This window comes from Mauremys reevesii, linkage group 5 (genome assembly GCF_016161935.1).
Source record: "Mauremys reevesii isolate NIE-2019 linkage group 5, ASM1616193v1, whole genome shotgun sequence".
NCBI classification, from domain to species: Eukaryota; Metazoa; Chordata; order Testudines; family Geoemydidae; genus Mauremys; species Mauremys reevesii.
In genome coordinates this window covers 129,106,811-129,124,410 of record NC_052627.1, presented here as the reverse complement: position 1 = coordinate 129,124,410, position 17,600 = coordinate 129,106,811, and the positions used below count along the sequence as shown (strand labels likewise).

At 39.4% G+C, this 17,600-nt stretch overlaps 1 protein-coding gene across 10 annotated transcripts in view; it reads left to right on the top strand.

Moving 5' to 3' along the window:
• CTNNA2 (catenin alpha 2) overlaps positions 1 to 17,600 on the top strand; it is a 750,149-nt gene that overhangs the window by 261,641 nt on the left and 470,908 nt on the right. The window contains exon 8 of one of the 10 annotated variants that reach the window (XM_039539883.1): positions 4,851 to 4,931. The exons of the other annotated variants lie outside the window; for them this stretch is intronic. Coding sequence (XP_039395817.1) covers positions 4,851 to 4,889 — 39 coding nt within the window. The 3' untranslated portion in view covers positions 4,890 to 4,931. Of the gene's footprint in view, positions 1 to 4,850; positions 4,932 to 17,600 lie in introns of those variants that run through there. 10 annotated transcript variants of the gene reach the window in all.

Here is a 17,600-nt window from a genome sequence, read left to right as displayed (position 1 = left end):
TGTTTTTTCCTTTACTATCTCTCCTGGCTTCTCTTCATCTGAACACCCAGACCTCTGTCTTCCTAGCTAATGAAACACTTCCCCAGTCAATCTCTGAAACCAGGAAATTATCCACCTGTCATCCACCTGACAAGCCAGTGGCCTCAAATGCAGTCATTGTCTCCAGCCAGCGGAAACAATGTGGTTCTGACACAACTCCACTGGAGAAGTAGTAGAGTTGATTAAGCTCTGTTTACAGCCACTGGCTGTAGAGGCAAAAACAGTTCCTGTGCCACGGTTTGAAATCATGAATTAACTGTTCTAAACTGCCACAATAACCTTCCTCACTCTCCCAGCCCATACAGAATGCCTGATTATATATTATATCTTTGAGAAGATTATAGTCACCAATCCATTAAGGCTCCCCCCAGCAGGCCCATTGCTCAACATAAATGCTCTTCCCAAATGTTTCAAGATATGGATCAGGGTCATTTCCTGGTCCTGTTTTTTCAGGAACCCTCTCTGCGTTTGGAGTTTGGTACAGGGTGATACATCTCTTTCTACCAATGGGGTGTGTATCCTATTTGCTTCACTTAATATTCCTACTGGTGTTGCTGTTGCAGCATCAGTTGGAAATACACCTCTACCACGATATAACACGAATTCGGCTATAACGTGGTAAAGCAGTGCTCTGGGCGGGGCAGGGCTGTGCGCTCCGGCGGATCAAATCAAGTTCGATATAACACGGATTCACTTATAACGCGGTAAGATTTTTTGGCTCCTGAGAACAGCGTTATATCGAGGTAGAGATGTAGTTGGGAACTGTTCATTCTCCCGCTGCTAAGCTATCCACAACATCAAGTTTTACTGGTTTGTTTTTCATTAGACCTCAGTATTTGTATGAGTCTGAAATCTCACATCCCTTCTAACCAGGGATTAGCAGGGTTACTAGGAAGAAATTTAACAATAATGAGCAGGATTTTTCAGCAGGAGCAAATCTTTATCAGCATACATCTGAACAAGCGGCAAAATATAAACATAACTGAAAGTTTCCAAAACCTAAATTTCACCCAGCCCTCATGACCAGGGCATGGAACACTTTGTATTTCAAAAGGCGTTCTCCCTCTTTTGTCTCTTCCCCAGAGCACCTGTGCTAGGGCAAGAAACGCAAAACAAGACGTTAATTCCTTATGTTCAGAGGCCAATAATACTTTTATTGTGGTGTTTATTTATGTTTAATTTCTGCTACTGCCCACAAAGGTCATAGTACAATTGCAAAAGAATATGCAATCCCTAAACTGAAAAGTGAATGTTCCATGCACACAGACACACACACATTTATGACTGTCAGTTCTGGGGAAAATGGATATATGGAGAAAAGGGATATTCAACAAAAACAATGCAGCCTATAAGTAAAACTATATGAGCAAGGTTATTTCTTCACAAAAGTACAATAGCAAATAGTCTACAGTTCACAATTTCTGTCATCTCCTCTAGGTGCCACTACAATCTATATAAACTATTATATTATACTTTACAGAATATATGACTTGTTCAGTAGAACTAAGGGTACTAAGGGTGCTGTAATACATTCTGAGGTGGGTTTTTTCTGGTTTTTGAATCTCTTTCTGCGTTTTTGGGCTCTAGATTATTTTTGTTTGGTTTAGCCTAGTTCAGCCTAAATAAGATTAGTTTTCGGCTGGCTTGATATATTTAGTTATAGAAACAGTTTGTTTACACATAATGTCAAATACAGAGCATGGTAGTACATAGCATCTTTGTTACTTGGATTGAGAGAATGCTCTTTATGTGATGACCTACGATTTGGGAAATATTTGAATCTCTGAATAAAAAGAGCAGCCAAATAGAAAACAAAACACACTCCCCTCCTCAGGCTCCCTTCCTCTTCAGTTACTATGAGCTGTCTTCTGACAGGGTATGCTCGTTTATCCTTTTCCCCTCTTAAGCCCAAATCAGCAGAGTTCTCAAGGGTATGCTTATCTTTTAGCATGCACTTCCGTCCCATTAAAGGCAGAGGGTTTAGGCACGTACTTAAGGTTAAAGTTCAATTTGTGTTTGTGCGCTTTGCTAAAGTGGGGCCCTTTAACACAGTCCAGTTTCTTTGGGAGCCACAAGGGTAGACCTTTCCCACCCTACTAACAGAGGCATTATAGATCTCCCACAGCAATTTGGTATGGAATCCCTCATCACCTTACGTTAATTCATGTAACAAAACTGGAAGCAAATCCTCAGGTAACCACCACATACAATAATAATAATTATGTTAAAACAAAGGTTTTTCTGGTGTCTCATTTCCAGCTTGATTGATTGGTCTCTTCAGAATCTGATATTTTTAACTAGGTCCTTCCCATAAGATTAATCTGTTGTACTCTTGCTTTCCTACTTTTTCTTCTCTTTCCCTATACATGTCCTTGTATATTTGACCCTTCAAGTCTAATCAAATCCAATTACAGCACACTATTGTGTTTGTAGCACCAAGAGTCGGTCACCGTAAAGATTTTCTTATCACACTGATCATACCTACCTACCATCTATTATCACAGAAAGTATAGCGTAGCAGTTAAAACACAGGACTGGGAGTCTGGAGATCTGAGTTTTATTACTTGCTTTTCCTTAGATTCAGATCGTTTTACCAGTCTGTGCTTCTGTTTCTCCCCCTGCAAAATTGAGATATTTACCTATTTTTCAGTTAGACTTAATTTATTAATGTTTAAGTGCTTTGAGATCCTCAGATGGAAGGTGCTGTGGAAATGTAAGTAATTACTATAATAGCTGGCACATGGAGCATGCATTCAGGAACCCGATGTCTACCCAGTCAGAGAGAAGGGGTTTCCTCTCAGCTTATTCTCTGGCTTTTTTAGGGTATGTCTACACTGCATCTGGGAATGAGCCTTCCAGCCCGGGCAGATAGACTCATGCTAGCAGGGCTTGAGTTAGCACACTAAAAATAGCAGTGTGGACATTGTAGCTTGGGTTCGCAAGTCCAGGTGGGGCAGATCTGAGACCCCAAGCTGTAGCCCAAGCTACAATATCCATCCTGCTGTTTTTAGTGTGGTAGCTCAAGCCCTGCTAGTGTGAGTCTATCCGCCCAGGCTAGGAGGCTTGTTCCCAGATGCAGTGTGGACATATCCTTAAGGTCCAGGTGCAGTCTCCCTCTCCTTTCACCCCATGAGTGCTCCTGAATATTTATACTTTACAACTGTTGCCACCCCTCTAAAAGTCACTGTAATCAAAGAAAAGGGATATATGACTTGTCTGATAATATAAACAGTACAGTACAACATTAAATCTTTCTATAATTTTCATTCTGCCCTCACTTTTATTTTAGGAGTATAGGGTAACACTTTACTTTTCAGTTATTCAATAGTAATAGTCTATTTTTTGGTTGTTTTGATGCATCTGCTTACAGAAGTAAAGACTCCTCCAATAGCGTATCGTATACACTTTGCTAGATTAGAAGTTTGTACTTCAATAATGATTGTCAGTTCCAGAATGACTGAACATGCTATTGCCTAAAGTTATTTGTTCACCTGTTATAACTTTCAGAGTGCACCCTGATTATAGTTGTGTGACTGTTCAATGCTCTTTAACTACTCTTTTCAGTGTTGGAGTTTGCATGTTTGGGTCATTAATTTGTTGCTTTTTTTTGTCTACATGTCATATGGAGTTTATTATCCTGTTGTGAGAGAAGTTTTTCTGTAGTTAATACAATATAATTTGTGGTATGATGATTTTGCTTTCTATATGTACCTCTGCTTTGTGCATATTTCTCCTGCATTTCAGTATATTTATAGGACAGATTTCCATCTTTGTATATCCTATAGATGTTGGCTGTAAAGAAAAAAAATCTTAAATATTTATTGGGAATGTATCAAAATACTGCTGAAATCAGTGAGCTTATAGAAACTCATGTTTTACATTTATTTTTCCCAAAAGGCTTAATGTCTTCTGCTCTCTTAAGGATTTTTTGGTATCATGACATCTTAATTATGTAATATCCAGATATAAGGCTAAAAAATCTACAGACATTAGTAGGAACATATGATATCAGTTGGGTATCTCCATTTTGATTCCTCTGTACTTTCTGTGGTTTAGCATAATAGGGATTGTCCACATAGGTGGCTGTTCATAGGACTGGTCTCAGGCAGCATGCAGGTCCATGTAAGCAATATGTTTTTTGGGGGGAAGGTATCTTATCTGTCTTACAATTTGGGATATAGAGTTATACCCTTTATCCCTACATTAACCAGAATTTGACCTATAATAATAATTTTAAAGCTGCCTTGGATTTAATCCATTTTATGTATAAAAATCAGTTCTTCCTCTAAGTACAAAACCAGTAGTGATTGTAATAAAAAAAAATGAATCCCCTCCAAAACTCATATAAAATTTGAAAGCTTGTATCGCTCACCAACTGAAGTCAGTCCAATAGAATTTATTACTTCAACCAACTTGTCTCTCTAATATCCTGGGACCAACATGGCTACAACTACACTGCATACATAAATTAAAAATGGTGTTTCAATAACCAGGATGCATTTCCTTGAAGGTCACATGTAAAGGCCAAGCCTTTCTTGTATAGGTGTGTTGGAGATTCTATTATGTTGTGTTAGACATCAAAACTTGTATTAAATGTCAAAGTTGCAAAAAAAAACAAAAACAAACATGGGATACCCTTGTATGTAAATGTGTGCCATGTATATATTGCTGTGATGAGTTTTATTTATTTGGATGTACACTTTCAATGTAGAATTACAGGTTAATCAGTGCTACTACTGTTGTTTGGATTACTATTTTTCTTTTAATGGTTATTCTGATATGATACTATGTTTGTTTTTGATGGAATACAGTGTAAGAATTCAGAAGCACTTTTAGAAGCCTGGTTCTGAAATAATGGTCTTGGCCCAGAAGAGGGCACACTTGCATGCCATAAGGATTCTCTGCATAATTAAAAGAACTGCATTCTGATGTTGTATAGCTGTAATAAAAGGAAATTTAATAATAAACAAAACGGAGAGCTGATTTTTATTAGGTACAGGATCCTTAACAAGACACCCGAGTCAAAAGGTTTGTGAAGACAAATAAACTATTTTGAGTGTTGTGTAGGATATGTGAATAAATGAGCAAATAAAAGATTAGTTGCTAAAGCCTTCTTGCATTTCTGAAAAGTATTGGCATTTTGGTTTTAATATTAGAGAAATTATCATGCCAGCAATAAACATTTATTTTTTTCTGATTTATCTCATATATGGGGAAGATATCACAGATGTGTGCTGAAATACACAAAGGATATACAGTACTAATATAGGCTACCTTACAAGTTTCCTTCTACTAAAGTAAATTATACAATATAATGAAATGTCAAAGTAATTGCATTGTATTCAGTGGAATTTTACGGTCTGACCTGTCATACCATCTTATGATTTAATGATTACAATAGAATCACTGTGACAGATCATACCTTGTGAGTATATCATAGGGTAACTTGTCAGTTAACTTAGACTAACTCCTTCCAGATCTGTGTGTTCTTCATACAATAGTAGCACATGATGATATTTTTCAACATAGACAAATGAAATTAAGAAAAATAACCTGTGATATGATCAATTTCCTAAAACTTGCATATTATTACAATATCAGAAGTTTTTTTTTTGTTTTTTGTTTTTTTGCAGAAGGGAAACTGGGTTGGAACGTATTTTTTTTTCCAGTTTATTCTTGGATTTTTAACACTGAATTTAAAATAGTGGATTTCTTTTCACAAAACAGTTGAATCTGATATCTTATTGAACAACTAGCATAAAATATGATAATTTTGGGTTAGCTTGTAATATATCAGGATATCACAAAACAAATGCAATGGAGTCACTGTCACACAGAACTCATTTTATCACCAGGTAAATATATTTTAAATATCACCTTTTATCTTGTTACAGATACAAGAAATTAATTTTAAATAGTTTGGCATCCATTTTGTTACACTGAAATTATATGGAATTTCCTGACATAGGAGGAGTTCACTATAATACATTTATCTGTAACAGGTTTTCCTGTTCATTAGGCTTGTAATATACAGTGAAACCTGAAATAATATATTGCACATATATTGTTGCAATACATTTATTATTGCAGTATATAGGGCTCTGCATTTGGATCCACTAGTGGGGACCCCCGTGCCCATGTTGAGCCCCACTGAAGTCATTCATGTAACAAAATGATAGCAAATCACCACTGAAGTCATATAGTCGTACGTGTCCAGGCAAAAAGATTTGAATGCAGGATTGGGGCTGTAGAAAGCAAAAGGAAAGTCTTCCCTTAACACATTAGGAGTAATATTACAGTCCACCAAATACACTTTACACTTGATCCTCTGCTGGTGCAAACTTCATAATGGAGCTGTCAGTGGTGGAAGTTAGAGTGCACCCTCTGTTACTCTAACTTCTGCCAATGCTGGGCAGCCAAGGATCACTGAATCAACTGGCACCCTTGCAGATGCCCCTCTTCACTATGTCCAAGTACAGCTCTGACATAGTGGAGAATTGGGGCCTATGGGCTAGATTTTAGGCTGGTTTAAACTGTCACAATCCCATTAGTTCCAGTGGAGTTATGCAAATTTACATTAGCTGAGGATCTGGCCCTAACTAGCATAACTAGATTTTTGCATTATGATAAAACATTTGTTCTTCACTCTGAAATCAAAGAGCCCCAAAAGAGAATTCTGCAGCTCTAAATGAATTTTTTAAACATTATTTAGAATACCTTGGGGCACAATGTGTAGTAATGTAGTTACTACAAGGCTGTCAGATTCATTGCCAAATAGTATTCAGAATCCAGGGATCAGATAAATTAGATTTTAATTGGGTTTTAAGGCTAAGCTGAATAAGTAGGTAAGGTAGAATTAACCAGAGACATATTAATGTAATGAAACCCTTGGCTCTGACTATTGTATTAAAAACTATACAATCTGTCGCTGATAAGAGATGTCATGGAAGAGTCGAAAAAGATTGACACTGATAGAGGAAACCGTGTTATCTAATATAATCACATTATCTTAAACACTGGAAACCCAAGGAACTGGACAAAATTGTGTTAGTTATATTTTATTATGGCATTTTGATGAAAAAACAAAATTGAGTTTTACCCAGCTGGTAGGACCACTGAGGCAGAGAATATACTGATTTTTTTTTAAGAGAGCAAAATAGAAATTACTGCTTATTGTGAAAGTATAGTAACATTAGTTTGCTTATCTCACTTCGTAACAAGCTGATGATTTTTTACAGTGGAGAATTTAGTTTTCATTGCAGACATGACCTTTTTCCTAATAACTTTGTTTTGTCTTTCATCTGGCTTTTGCATAGACATGTTCAATGACTGAAATTTAAATTAGGTTATAAAATTCAAGCACCGAACTCACTCATTATACATTACTTCAGTTTATAGATATCGGTTACCTGTTAAAGCTAAACGATATTTTGAATGCCTAAGGGCCTCGTCCTGCAAACCCTTGTGTGTGTAATTTATTACATAAATGCAAGTAAAGACTACTGGTGTGAATAAGGCCCTGTGCTTGCAGTGGGTGCTTATTCGATTATCTCTAATTTATTATGCTTATTTTTGTAAGAAAACAAGAAGTATTCACTATTTTAAAAAAAAATGTTTATTTTACAATATTTAGTATAAAGTTAGTACAAAAGACGCTGGAAAAAAGCAGTCTGGTTTTCACTGTTGCTTATAAAATCATATATTCCAAGGCCAAAGGGGCCACTATGATCATCTAGTCTGACCTGCATCAGTCAGGCCATAGAATTTCCCTGAATTAATTCCTTTTTGACCTCGAGCATATCTTTTAGGGAAAAAAAATCCAATCTTGATTTAAAAATTGTCAGTGATGGAGAATTCACCACCCCTGTTGGTAAGTTGTTCCAATGGCTTATTACCCTGTTAAAACTTTCCACCTCATTTCCAGACTGAATTTGTCTAGCTTCAAGATCCAGCCATTGAATCCTGTTATACCTTTGTCTGCTAATTTGAAGAGCCCATTATCAGATTTTGTTCCCTGTGTAGGTACTTATAGACTGATCAATTCTTTGTTCAGCTAAATAGATTGAGCTCCTTGAGTCTATCACTATAAGGCATGTTTTCTAGTCTTTTAATCATTCTCTTCACCGAATCCTTTCCAATTTGTCAACATCTGTCTGGAATTGTGGATACCAGAATAGAAGGGTGTGGACTCACCCCTGCGGTGCCTCCTGCTGGTTGTCTCTGGGAATTAGCATTTCCAGCCTCTAGAGCACCCTCTGTAGGATGGTGTCCCGCTGCCGCTTGGCCCCCATGTCCCTCCCAGGACCCCAGTGCCCCTTTAACTGGGTGCTGCTCCCTGGCAGTACCCCAGAGTTCTGGGTCTCCCCCTCCCAGGGGAACCCCCCACCCACTATCACCACTTAGCCTCAGTCTTGGCTACTGCCCAGTCTCCATCTAGCCCCCGTTCACTGGGGCAGACTGCAGTATAAGCCACTCACCACAGGCAAAGGGGTTTGGACCTGCTGCCTCTGGCTACCCGTGGGCTGCCCCTGCAACCCAGTACCTCATAGGCCTTACCAGGCCTGCAGCCTGGAGCTTTCCTAGGCTGGAGCTCCCAGCAACTCTGGCCCTTCCCCAGCCCTGCTCCAATCTAGGTTCCTTACTTAGCACCTTGCTCACTGCCTCTTATAGGGGCCAGCTGGGCCTGATTTGGGGCTTAGCCACAGCTGAGCCTACCTTTCCTAATCAGCCCACGCTTCTTGCCCCAGCCACAGCCCTCTCCTGGGCTGTTTTTAACCCTGTCAGGGCAAGAGCGGGTAACCACCCCGCTACACAGAACTGGACACGTTACTCCAGAGGTGGTCACACCAGTATCTCTGTTTCTACTCAACATTTCCCTGTTTATGCATCCAAGGATCACATTAGCCCTTTTAGCCACAGTGTTGGACTGGGAATTCATGTCAGCTGATTATCCACCACCACCCTCGGAACATTTTTAGAGTCATTACTTCCAAGGAGAGAGTCTACCATCCTGTAAGTGTGGCCTACATTCTTTGTTCCTAGATGGATACATATACATTCAGTAATATGAAAACACTTTTTGCTTACCTGCACCCAGTTTATCAAGCAATCCAGATCACTCAATATCCTCTCCCATTGTGTTGGAGTGGAGGCATCTGAGCATCTCATGAGAATATACAGGGTCTGATTCAGTAAGATATGTAGGTAGATGCATAACTTTATGCATGTGAGGAGTCCCAGTGAAACCAATGAGACTATTTATATGCTTAAAGTTAGACATAGAAGTGCTTAAGTACTTTGCTGAATTGGGGCCTTAGCTTCTTGTGGGAGCAGGTGTTCTGATCCTGTAAATCTTTCTGAAGTGAGTAGCCAATAAATAGTTAAAATTAATTTGCAGGAATGAACTGTGTGTGTTTTATTACAATATATTTACATTAAAATTATAGAATAAAAATGTAAAAATATTAAACTTAAATGAGTTAATGAGCAGTACGTTATCAGCATGTTAAATTAAGTTACCAAGCAAGTTCTAATGCAGAAAAAATAAAGATAAAGGTATTGTTTTTATCAGGATTTTACGGTATAGAAACGTTCTTTTAAAGAAGTCCATATTGATGTTACATGAGTAGATAGCTTAGTTCTGTGTTCACAGGTCATAATATTTATTAAAATGTATTCAATTTTATGCCTAATTGTTAGTATGTAAAAATTGTAGACTTATAAAAGAGATCCACATCCAGCCATTTGTTGATGTACCAGACAATAAAACTTGAAGGCTCATTAGCTTGGAATGACCCAGCTGTGTTTTATGCATAGGGGTCATTTCTTTACTAATGAGCCACTAAGCCAGATGGCTAACCCCACAGTAGTCTAACTGCATTAGTGTGATTTAGATCTTTAGGCAAATTACTTAAAAAAAAAAAATAGGAGCAGCCAGTGGCAATGGTAAGGGGTAGTTTGATTAGAACTGCATGGAACAAAGTACTTTGCCTTTAAAAGACATATGGCTGAGGAGAATCTGCAATTTTTATAGATTTACACCAATTTCTGTTTCGAATTTGCATAATTATTCAGGATGTTTCATACCAGCCACACTGTACAGCTGTTTTGGGGAGCAAAATATTTGATTAGATAATCTAGTCAAAATGCACATGTAAGCGGGGGAATGGTCCCGCTATTGTGGGGAACTTTCCTGGCTTCTGTGTACCCCGGTGAAGTGGGCTAGCGAAAGGATCTGAGTCCTCGCTCCCACTTCCTTTACCCAGAGGCCTCCTCTTGAGGAGGACTCTCCTGTTTGGCAGAGTTTTCGTAGCCCCAAAAAAGCCTGCCCCCAGGGTCAGGGAGGGGCTCCCCACCCTGCTGTGGCCACCACCTAGGGGGGGGAAGGGTCCCCCACTCCCCCTCCTCCTCTGCACTGGGCACCTCCCTGACCTGATTATTATTCCATATTTAAAGCAAATACAAGTTTGTTTTATAACAATATAATTAAAAAGAAGAATAAAAGAATAAATGGGAACGGAACAAACAAATCACCCTGCTGTGTGGCAGGGAACATTACAAACAAATCTCTGGACACATCATCAAAGCACTTCTGTCTCTGTTGTAGGCCCCAGGCTCCCTCCAGGCAGGCTCTGTGCTGGCCTGGCTGTGGGTGCACACTGGGGAAATGGGTGGTGGGACACACCACCCTTTGACTTTGGTGGGATGGGCCTTCTTCCCCCCAGCAGCCCCCCCCCACCCCCCCCCCCCCCCCCAGCTGGGCCTTGGCTGACCTCTGGCTGGAGCTTTCTTCGCTGGGCCCTTTTTTTGCGCTGTTCCCCCCTTGGCTGGCCCCACACTCTCACCTCTGGCTGGCTCTCTGCTCCCAGCTCTGCTCTGCACAGGATCTCTGCTCTCCTGATCTCTCTCTGCCTCTCTCTCTCTGCACAGCTCCACCCAGCACATGTGCTCTCTGCTCTGCCTCTCTGGCTCTGGCTCTCTGGCTGCTCTCCTCCTCTCTGATCTGCTCTCTCTGTCTCTGGGCTCCTGGCTCTCTGCAGCCAGCTCTCCTCCTCTGCTCTCTCTCTGCTCTCTGCTCTGTGCTGGATCTCTGGCTCTGGCCTGGCTCTGCTCTCAGCTCTGCCCCCTCCTCCCCTTAGCTCGGCCCTCCTCCACTGGACGGCACACCGGCACACACACACACACACGGACGGACACACTGGCCTTCTGGCCCTCTGATCCTGCCTGTCCCCCAGGCTGACCTGGGAATGAGCCTCCTGGGGCATTGACTGTGGACTGTCTGTTCCTGGGGACCTTCCTCCTCAATCCCCCCTTTTTTTGAGAGTCCTCAGCCAAAGCACCCTCAGCAGCCAACAAAATGGCACACACACAGCCTCTAGCACTGTCCTGTCCTGTCAGAGCACATTTATGAGTCTGTGAGTGGCTAATAATTCTTTCCAGGTGAACTAGAGGTACAATGTTGTTAAGCTTTATTAGAGGTAGTCATTAGTGTCATATATTTGAAAACTAAACTATGGATGAAAACAGGATCTCTTTCCAAATAATTTTATATTCTGAGTTATATACTGGCAGTATGTTTCTGTCAGATAATATGCCTGATGGATAGTTGAGGATCCCTTTCATTGGTTTATTATCTTGGAACGTCTTCATGAAAATAGAGAGTTCTGAGAATGGATTTGAATGAAGAGAGATTGGTCGTTTGGTATACAAGGAAGGGTTGGAAGTTACAGATATAAGAGGCTGCATGGAAGGAGGCCCGAAGAGGAGAGCAGAAGAATTATGCAAACAGAGAGCAGCTTGGGAGGCAGCAAGGAGGCTCCACCATATTTATATTGCTGTTGGTATAGAACGACTGCAGTGGCTTACCCAGAGGTGGCTGCACTGGAAAGAGTAATGAATGATTCCTACATAATCAGTCTGTAAACTGGTGGATGAGAAATGCTGCATACTGATAGTTACAGTTATTTAAAAAATATATTGTGCCACATCTTACAGATGTTATTGGTTTCGATTGCAGTTTTATCTGGGTAAAGATTGCAGAATCTAACCCATCAATATGGCAGATATTTGAGTCAAGCAAGAGGTGATAGGCAACTGATGGTGCTGAGGATTGTACTTAGCAATGATGCTATTCTAGATGATAGGGTCAGAGTGGAAAAATGACATTGTACAGAATACTTGCTGGAGAACGAGAAGAAATTAGGTTAGATATATGGTGCCAGATTGTCCTTCCTAGATTGGTGTGTGGAGAAAATAGGCTATGGCATTTTGCCCTTCATCTCCTCTTCCCCTTCCCAAATCTGCAGAAGCTTCTCTGTGCAGTCTAATGTCTATGATGCAGGGAGGGGTAAAGACTCATTGCACAGTTAACCTTTGACACCCAGGTCTGAGCACCTGCGTTGCTTAGCTCAGGTGATTTCTGTCTGCATCCTCACTGAAAGGGGGGTGGGTTCCAGCCTGACTTACTCAAACCTGTACCCACAATAGGGTAAGCTAGCCTGGGCCAAGAGCACCTACAGATCCACATCAGAGGGGTTTTGTGTGCGCATGGATGGTGGGGAAGGCTGGACTAAAACCTGGATAAGAGCATGGGTTCACAGTGCAGTGAAGACATATCCTCAATAGGATTAGGACTGAGAATTTGTTCTCTTTATTGAAATAGACAGGACACTAGTCACCATTTCTGAAGGTGATGGAGTTTGTTCTGGCCTCTGGGCATGAATGAGAATAGTTGTCATATTTTGGACAAATTGAACATTGTCAAATTGAAAATTAGGGAGTGTGTAATGGATGGAATTAGAGTAATCAAGATAAGAAAAAATGAGATTTGACATGTTGTTGCATTAGTGTCTTAGGTTGGTGGTGATTTGGAGGTGTTGCTAGGCAGAATAATTAGTCTGGGAGATCTATAGCCAATGAAGAATTTAGTCTCAAATGGAACGATAAGCAAGGAAGAAAGACACACAAGAATGAAAGAGATATGGATATGATAGCCATGAATTTAGAAATAGGAATTAAATGAAAAGATGGGAACAAGAACTAAATCCTCAGGATATCATAAAAGAGTGGAGTGTCAATTGCAGAAAATAGGTGGTTGGATATGCAGTCATGGAAGTAAGATCGTTAGGTGCCTAGAATACAAAGAACAGTTAAGGTCATGGATAAAGATGTTATAGGTAAAGTGTCAAATGAAGATCTTAATTTCAGAAGAATAAGTTCACAGAGGCAAGCAGGGTGAGATTAGAGAGGAACACCATTTGCCATAGAGCAGTGTGAAAGTCAGACTGAAAATGGCTAAGGAGGGGGGTTTGTTTGTTTGTTTGGGTTTTTTTTTGTTGTTTTTGTTTTTTGTTTTTTTGGAGGATTGGTAAGAAAGGTGGTAATACATTACTTTTTCCATTATTTTGCTAAGAAAGGGAAGATGAGAATTAGTACAGTAACTGATGTCACAGAGGCAAATTAAGGAGGTTTTTTATTATTGTATTTTGTTTTTAGTGGTGGCAATAGTAGTGATGAACTAAGCTATTATTTTAATAAATTAAGTGATAAATTCCCAACAAATATATTTAAATAAAATGATATATTTATTCATTTGTCTGTCTCAGAAACCAAACTGTATTAAAATGTGCTGAAGAGTTTGCAGAAGTAATATACCCTAATTAGTGACTCCATATTTTGCATTTCAAGCCACGGTGGGAGATCATTTATTTTTCATATAAGTTGCAAGTCTAACACAGCTCCAAGGTGTTGTTATATTTATAAGGAAAGTATGAGTGTGCATATACTCCTTTGTGTGGTTAATGCTATTGCATCTATGAGTTTGTATGCCTTTATACAGAAGAACATTTTTTAAAGTTCAGAGAAGCTCTATGCAGGGGTCCGCCTGCAGTCAGTCAGTTGCTGGATCAGGGCCTAATCTGGACAAATAACACAGGTAATATGTAACATACTAGGGGAATAAGAAAAGCAATGCCAAAAAAAAAATTTGGATTTGGGAGAGCATTCTACTTTCTTTTCCATTTTCATGTTTGCTACATTTGAGTTATCTTGTTTGTTTATTTTTAATATATACTTACAAATATCTCATCTTCAGGAATGGGAGTTCAAGGGGTATTATTTGAGCAGAGATTGATCAAAACAAGGAAAAATAATGACTTCTACTGTTGGATATCACTTTTCAGTCGAGGATTCTATCATTAGAACCACCTCTGATTTTGGTCAAATGTAGGCTTATAAACAATCTCAATATTTCATAAAACTTTTTTTTTAATCTTTACATTTCTGAGAAGAAACTTCTAATTGGGAATGTCAAACTGGTCTCTCCAAATGGTTACCTGTCTGATGGGGAATTTAAATACTATTTATTTATTTAATTTAATTGACAGGCTAATAGAATAATAATAATCAAAAATAATTATTTTTTGTCAAACAATGTAATTAAATTACTTTGAAAACCAAAGAGTGATCCATGCAGCGAAAAGTGATTACACCTTTACTGCTTATGTCTGCAAGGCGGTACTAAAATAATAAAGGCATCACATGCTGAGTACACTTTTATTTGCTGTTAAGAAATTTAAAATGACAAATAGTTTTCATTTGGTAAAACTCATATTGAATCTCTTGAGAATTCAATAGCACAGTAAATGTAATTTGTGGTTCTTTACAATTATAATCTAAATAGACCAAGTCTAAAGGGAGTCTGCCTCTTTGATTTTCAAATTTGCATCACTTAAAATCCAATCAGACCAACTGTTCAGATTTTTATTAGATATGAAATACATGAATGGGTGCAAGGCCAGGCCACACTGTGTATAGCAAAAACAGATCAGATTTTCAGCACGGATTATTTGAGCAGATACTGTAGTGTGTGATTCAACCCTCAGACCACACAACTTCTTGTCAACTGTCTGTAATGGGCCACTCTCTTACCACTTCAAAAGTTATTTTTCCTCCCTTGATATCCTGCTGTTAATTGATTTATCTCATTAGATTTACCTTTCATGTATTTATACCTGCTCCTGTATTTTTCACTTCATGCATCTCATGAAGTGGGTTCTAGCCCATGAAAGCTTATGTCCAAATAAATGTGTTAGTCTCTAGGGTGCCACAAGGACTCCTCATTGTTTTTAAAGATAGCTGACTGACTTCTTGAATTGTTACCACATTGAACCCTTCGATTTTCAGTAAAAAAGTGTTTTATAGGCCAGCAGATTGCCTTTGATTTGGGGAATTTGCTGTAACATATTGAGTTTAGTAGATTTATGCAGGAACGTAAAACAAAAATAGTGTAGCAGGCATTCAGAATTTGAGAACACAAGGGGATTAGGCTTGCAGATGGCTGCTGTAGATGATGATGATGACATTGAATAATTTAGCCATGGAAGGTAATCTGTTTTTGACAAAATACATTAACATTTAGCCAACACATACAGGGGTTTAGGTAGTGCTACGTATGCATTTCGGGGGGGACACAGTAATGTGGAGTAGAGTTTTGATCTCATTAAACCTGCTTTGGTTAAGGATACAGTTTTTAAAATAGGAGGATTTATTCAGAACATGGTGAGATATATTTAAGAGTACATTCGATACTACGGTTTTTAAAATGATTTCCCACTATGTGCTTCCTTCGGTAATCTGTACAATGTGGGAGTGAGGGGATGCTTATTAAATGCTTTGATTATAATTGCACGTTCATTACAGAGTGCGTCTCAGAAAGCCAGCAGAGAGAAAAGATGGTGATTAGAAATAGTTTCTCTCATTTCCCTGTCTCTCATATCAAAGCATGGGTTCTACCTTTCCCTAATCACATGGTGTCCTTAGCATTTTAAAGTTCTCATGCTAGAGACCACAAGCTTTTTACCATGGCAACAGCATTCATCTTGAAAAGGTAGCAGCCACAATGTTGTTCTTCTGGCTGAGAGAAGCATTCTGCAGTGATAATGCTACTGCCACTATTAAGATCAGTTGGCAGGAGTTGCATGTGCAGTGAGCCCTGTCCGAGTGGCCCTTTGGAGCTCCACTGATGAGTCAATAAGTGATCTTAGGTGGTTTTCCTACACTTCAATATGCTGTATTTGCTTGGTGCTAAACTCCAAGCCAAATTAATCTTTCTTTCTTTCTTTTTTTTAAATTGCTGCTATTAATTAAAAAAATATTTTTTTGGAGAACAAATTAACAAATCGTCTTTCTCAAACTGTTCATTATGTGGAATGAATGAAATTTGTTCTAAGTTTATAATAAAGCGAAGTTATAATCATTAAAAACAACTAGGAGTACTTGTGGCACCTTAGAGACTAACACATTTATTTGGGCATATGTTTTCATGGGCTAAAACCCACTTCATCAGATGCATGGAGTGGAAAATACAGTAGCAGGTATATATACACAGTACATAAAAAGATGGGAGTTGCCTTACCAAGAGTGTGGGTCAGTGCTAATGCGACAATTCAATTAAAGTGGAAGTGGCCTATTCTCAACAGTAGAATACCAAGGGATGAAAAATCACTTTTGTCATGGTAATGAGGCCAATGTAATCAGGGTGGCTCATTTCAAACAGTTGACAAGAAGGTGTGAGTAACAGTAGGGGGAACATAATTTTTGTAGTGACCCATCCACTCCCAATCTTTATTCAGGCCTAATTTGATGGTCCAGTTTGCAAATTAATTCCAGTTCTGCAGTTTCTTGGGTTCCTGGCATGCAACCTGCACTTTGGATCCCCTGAGGCCTCTAAACCCACCAGCCTTGGCTGCTGCCTCTTGCACTGTGGTGCTGCAAAAGCCAGTGACAGGCACTTACACACCCATCCACAGACAGGAACAGGCCCAACTTAATTACATGAATGATCTCCCAGCCACTCATGGACCATCAAGAGGGAGGCTTCAGCCAATTCCCCCCCAGTTCCCCAGCTTTGCAGCCCAAAACGGTACTCTCTTGAACTGCTCGGAAGCCTGGCTAGTATAAGTTCATTACTTAGTTTGCCATATCTTCCTAGGAAAGTGGACATGCACCACACTTTGTAATCTGAGCTGAGTTTCCCCAAGCGCTTTCACCAAAATGCACTGTTTTAGGTAAAATATAAAACAAAATTATCATCTACAGAAAGACAGATTTGAAGTAATTATAAGTAGCAGGCATAGAGATCAAAGTTGATTACCTTAGAAATACAGTCTAAATTCTAACTTTAGCAGACGAAGCAAGGTGTGACTCAAGCAATGTCTCAGATGGTACAAGGAGGTTACAGTTCTTCAATACACAGACTGGACCGCTTTCCAGCCTGGGACCAAACTTCCTGAGTTCAAAGTCTTTTTCTTGTAGATCTTCTTCCAGGCATTGAGATGGGGGAAGGGGGAGGGAAATAGGCCAAGCGCTGAGGTTACTCTCCCTCTTTTATACTTTCTTCCAAATGCTGGAAAGATCCTTGCTGTGACTTGATGGGCCATCACCGCTATCTGCCACCCCCCGTTTTGTTGCATCTGAAAGGCTGGCTGACGGTGTTTACCAACTTCTCAACATATTTCAGTAACACATACAACAGTACTTCATAACTTCACATACAATGATAG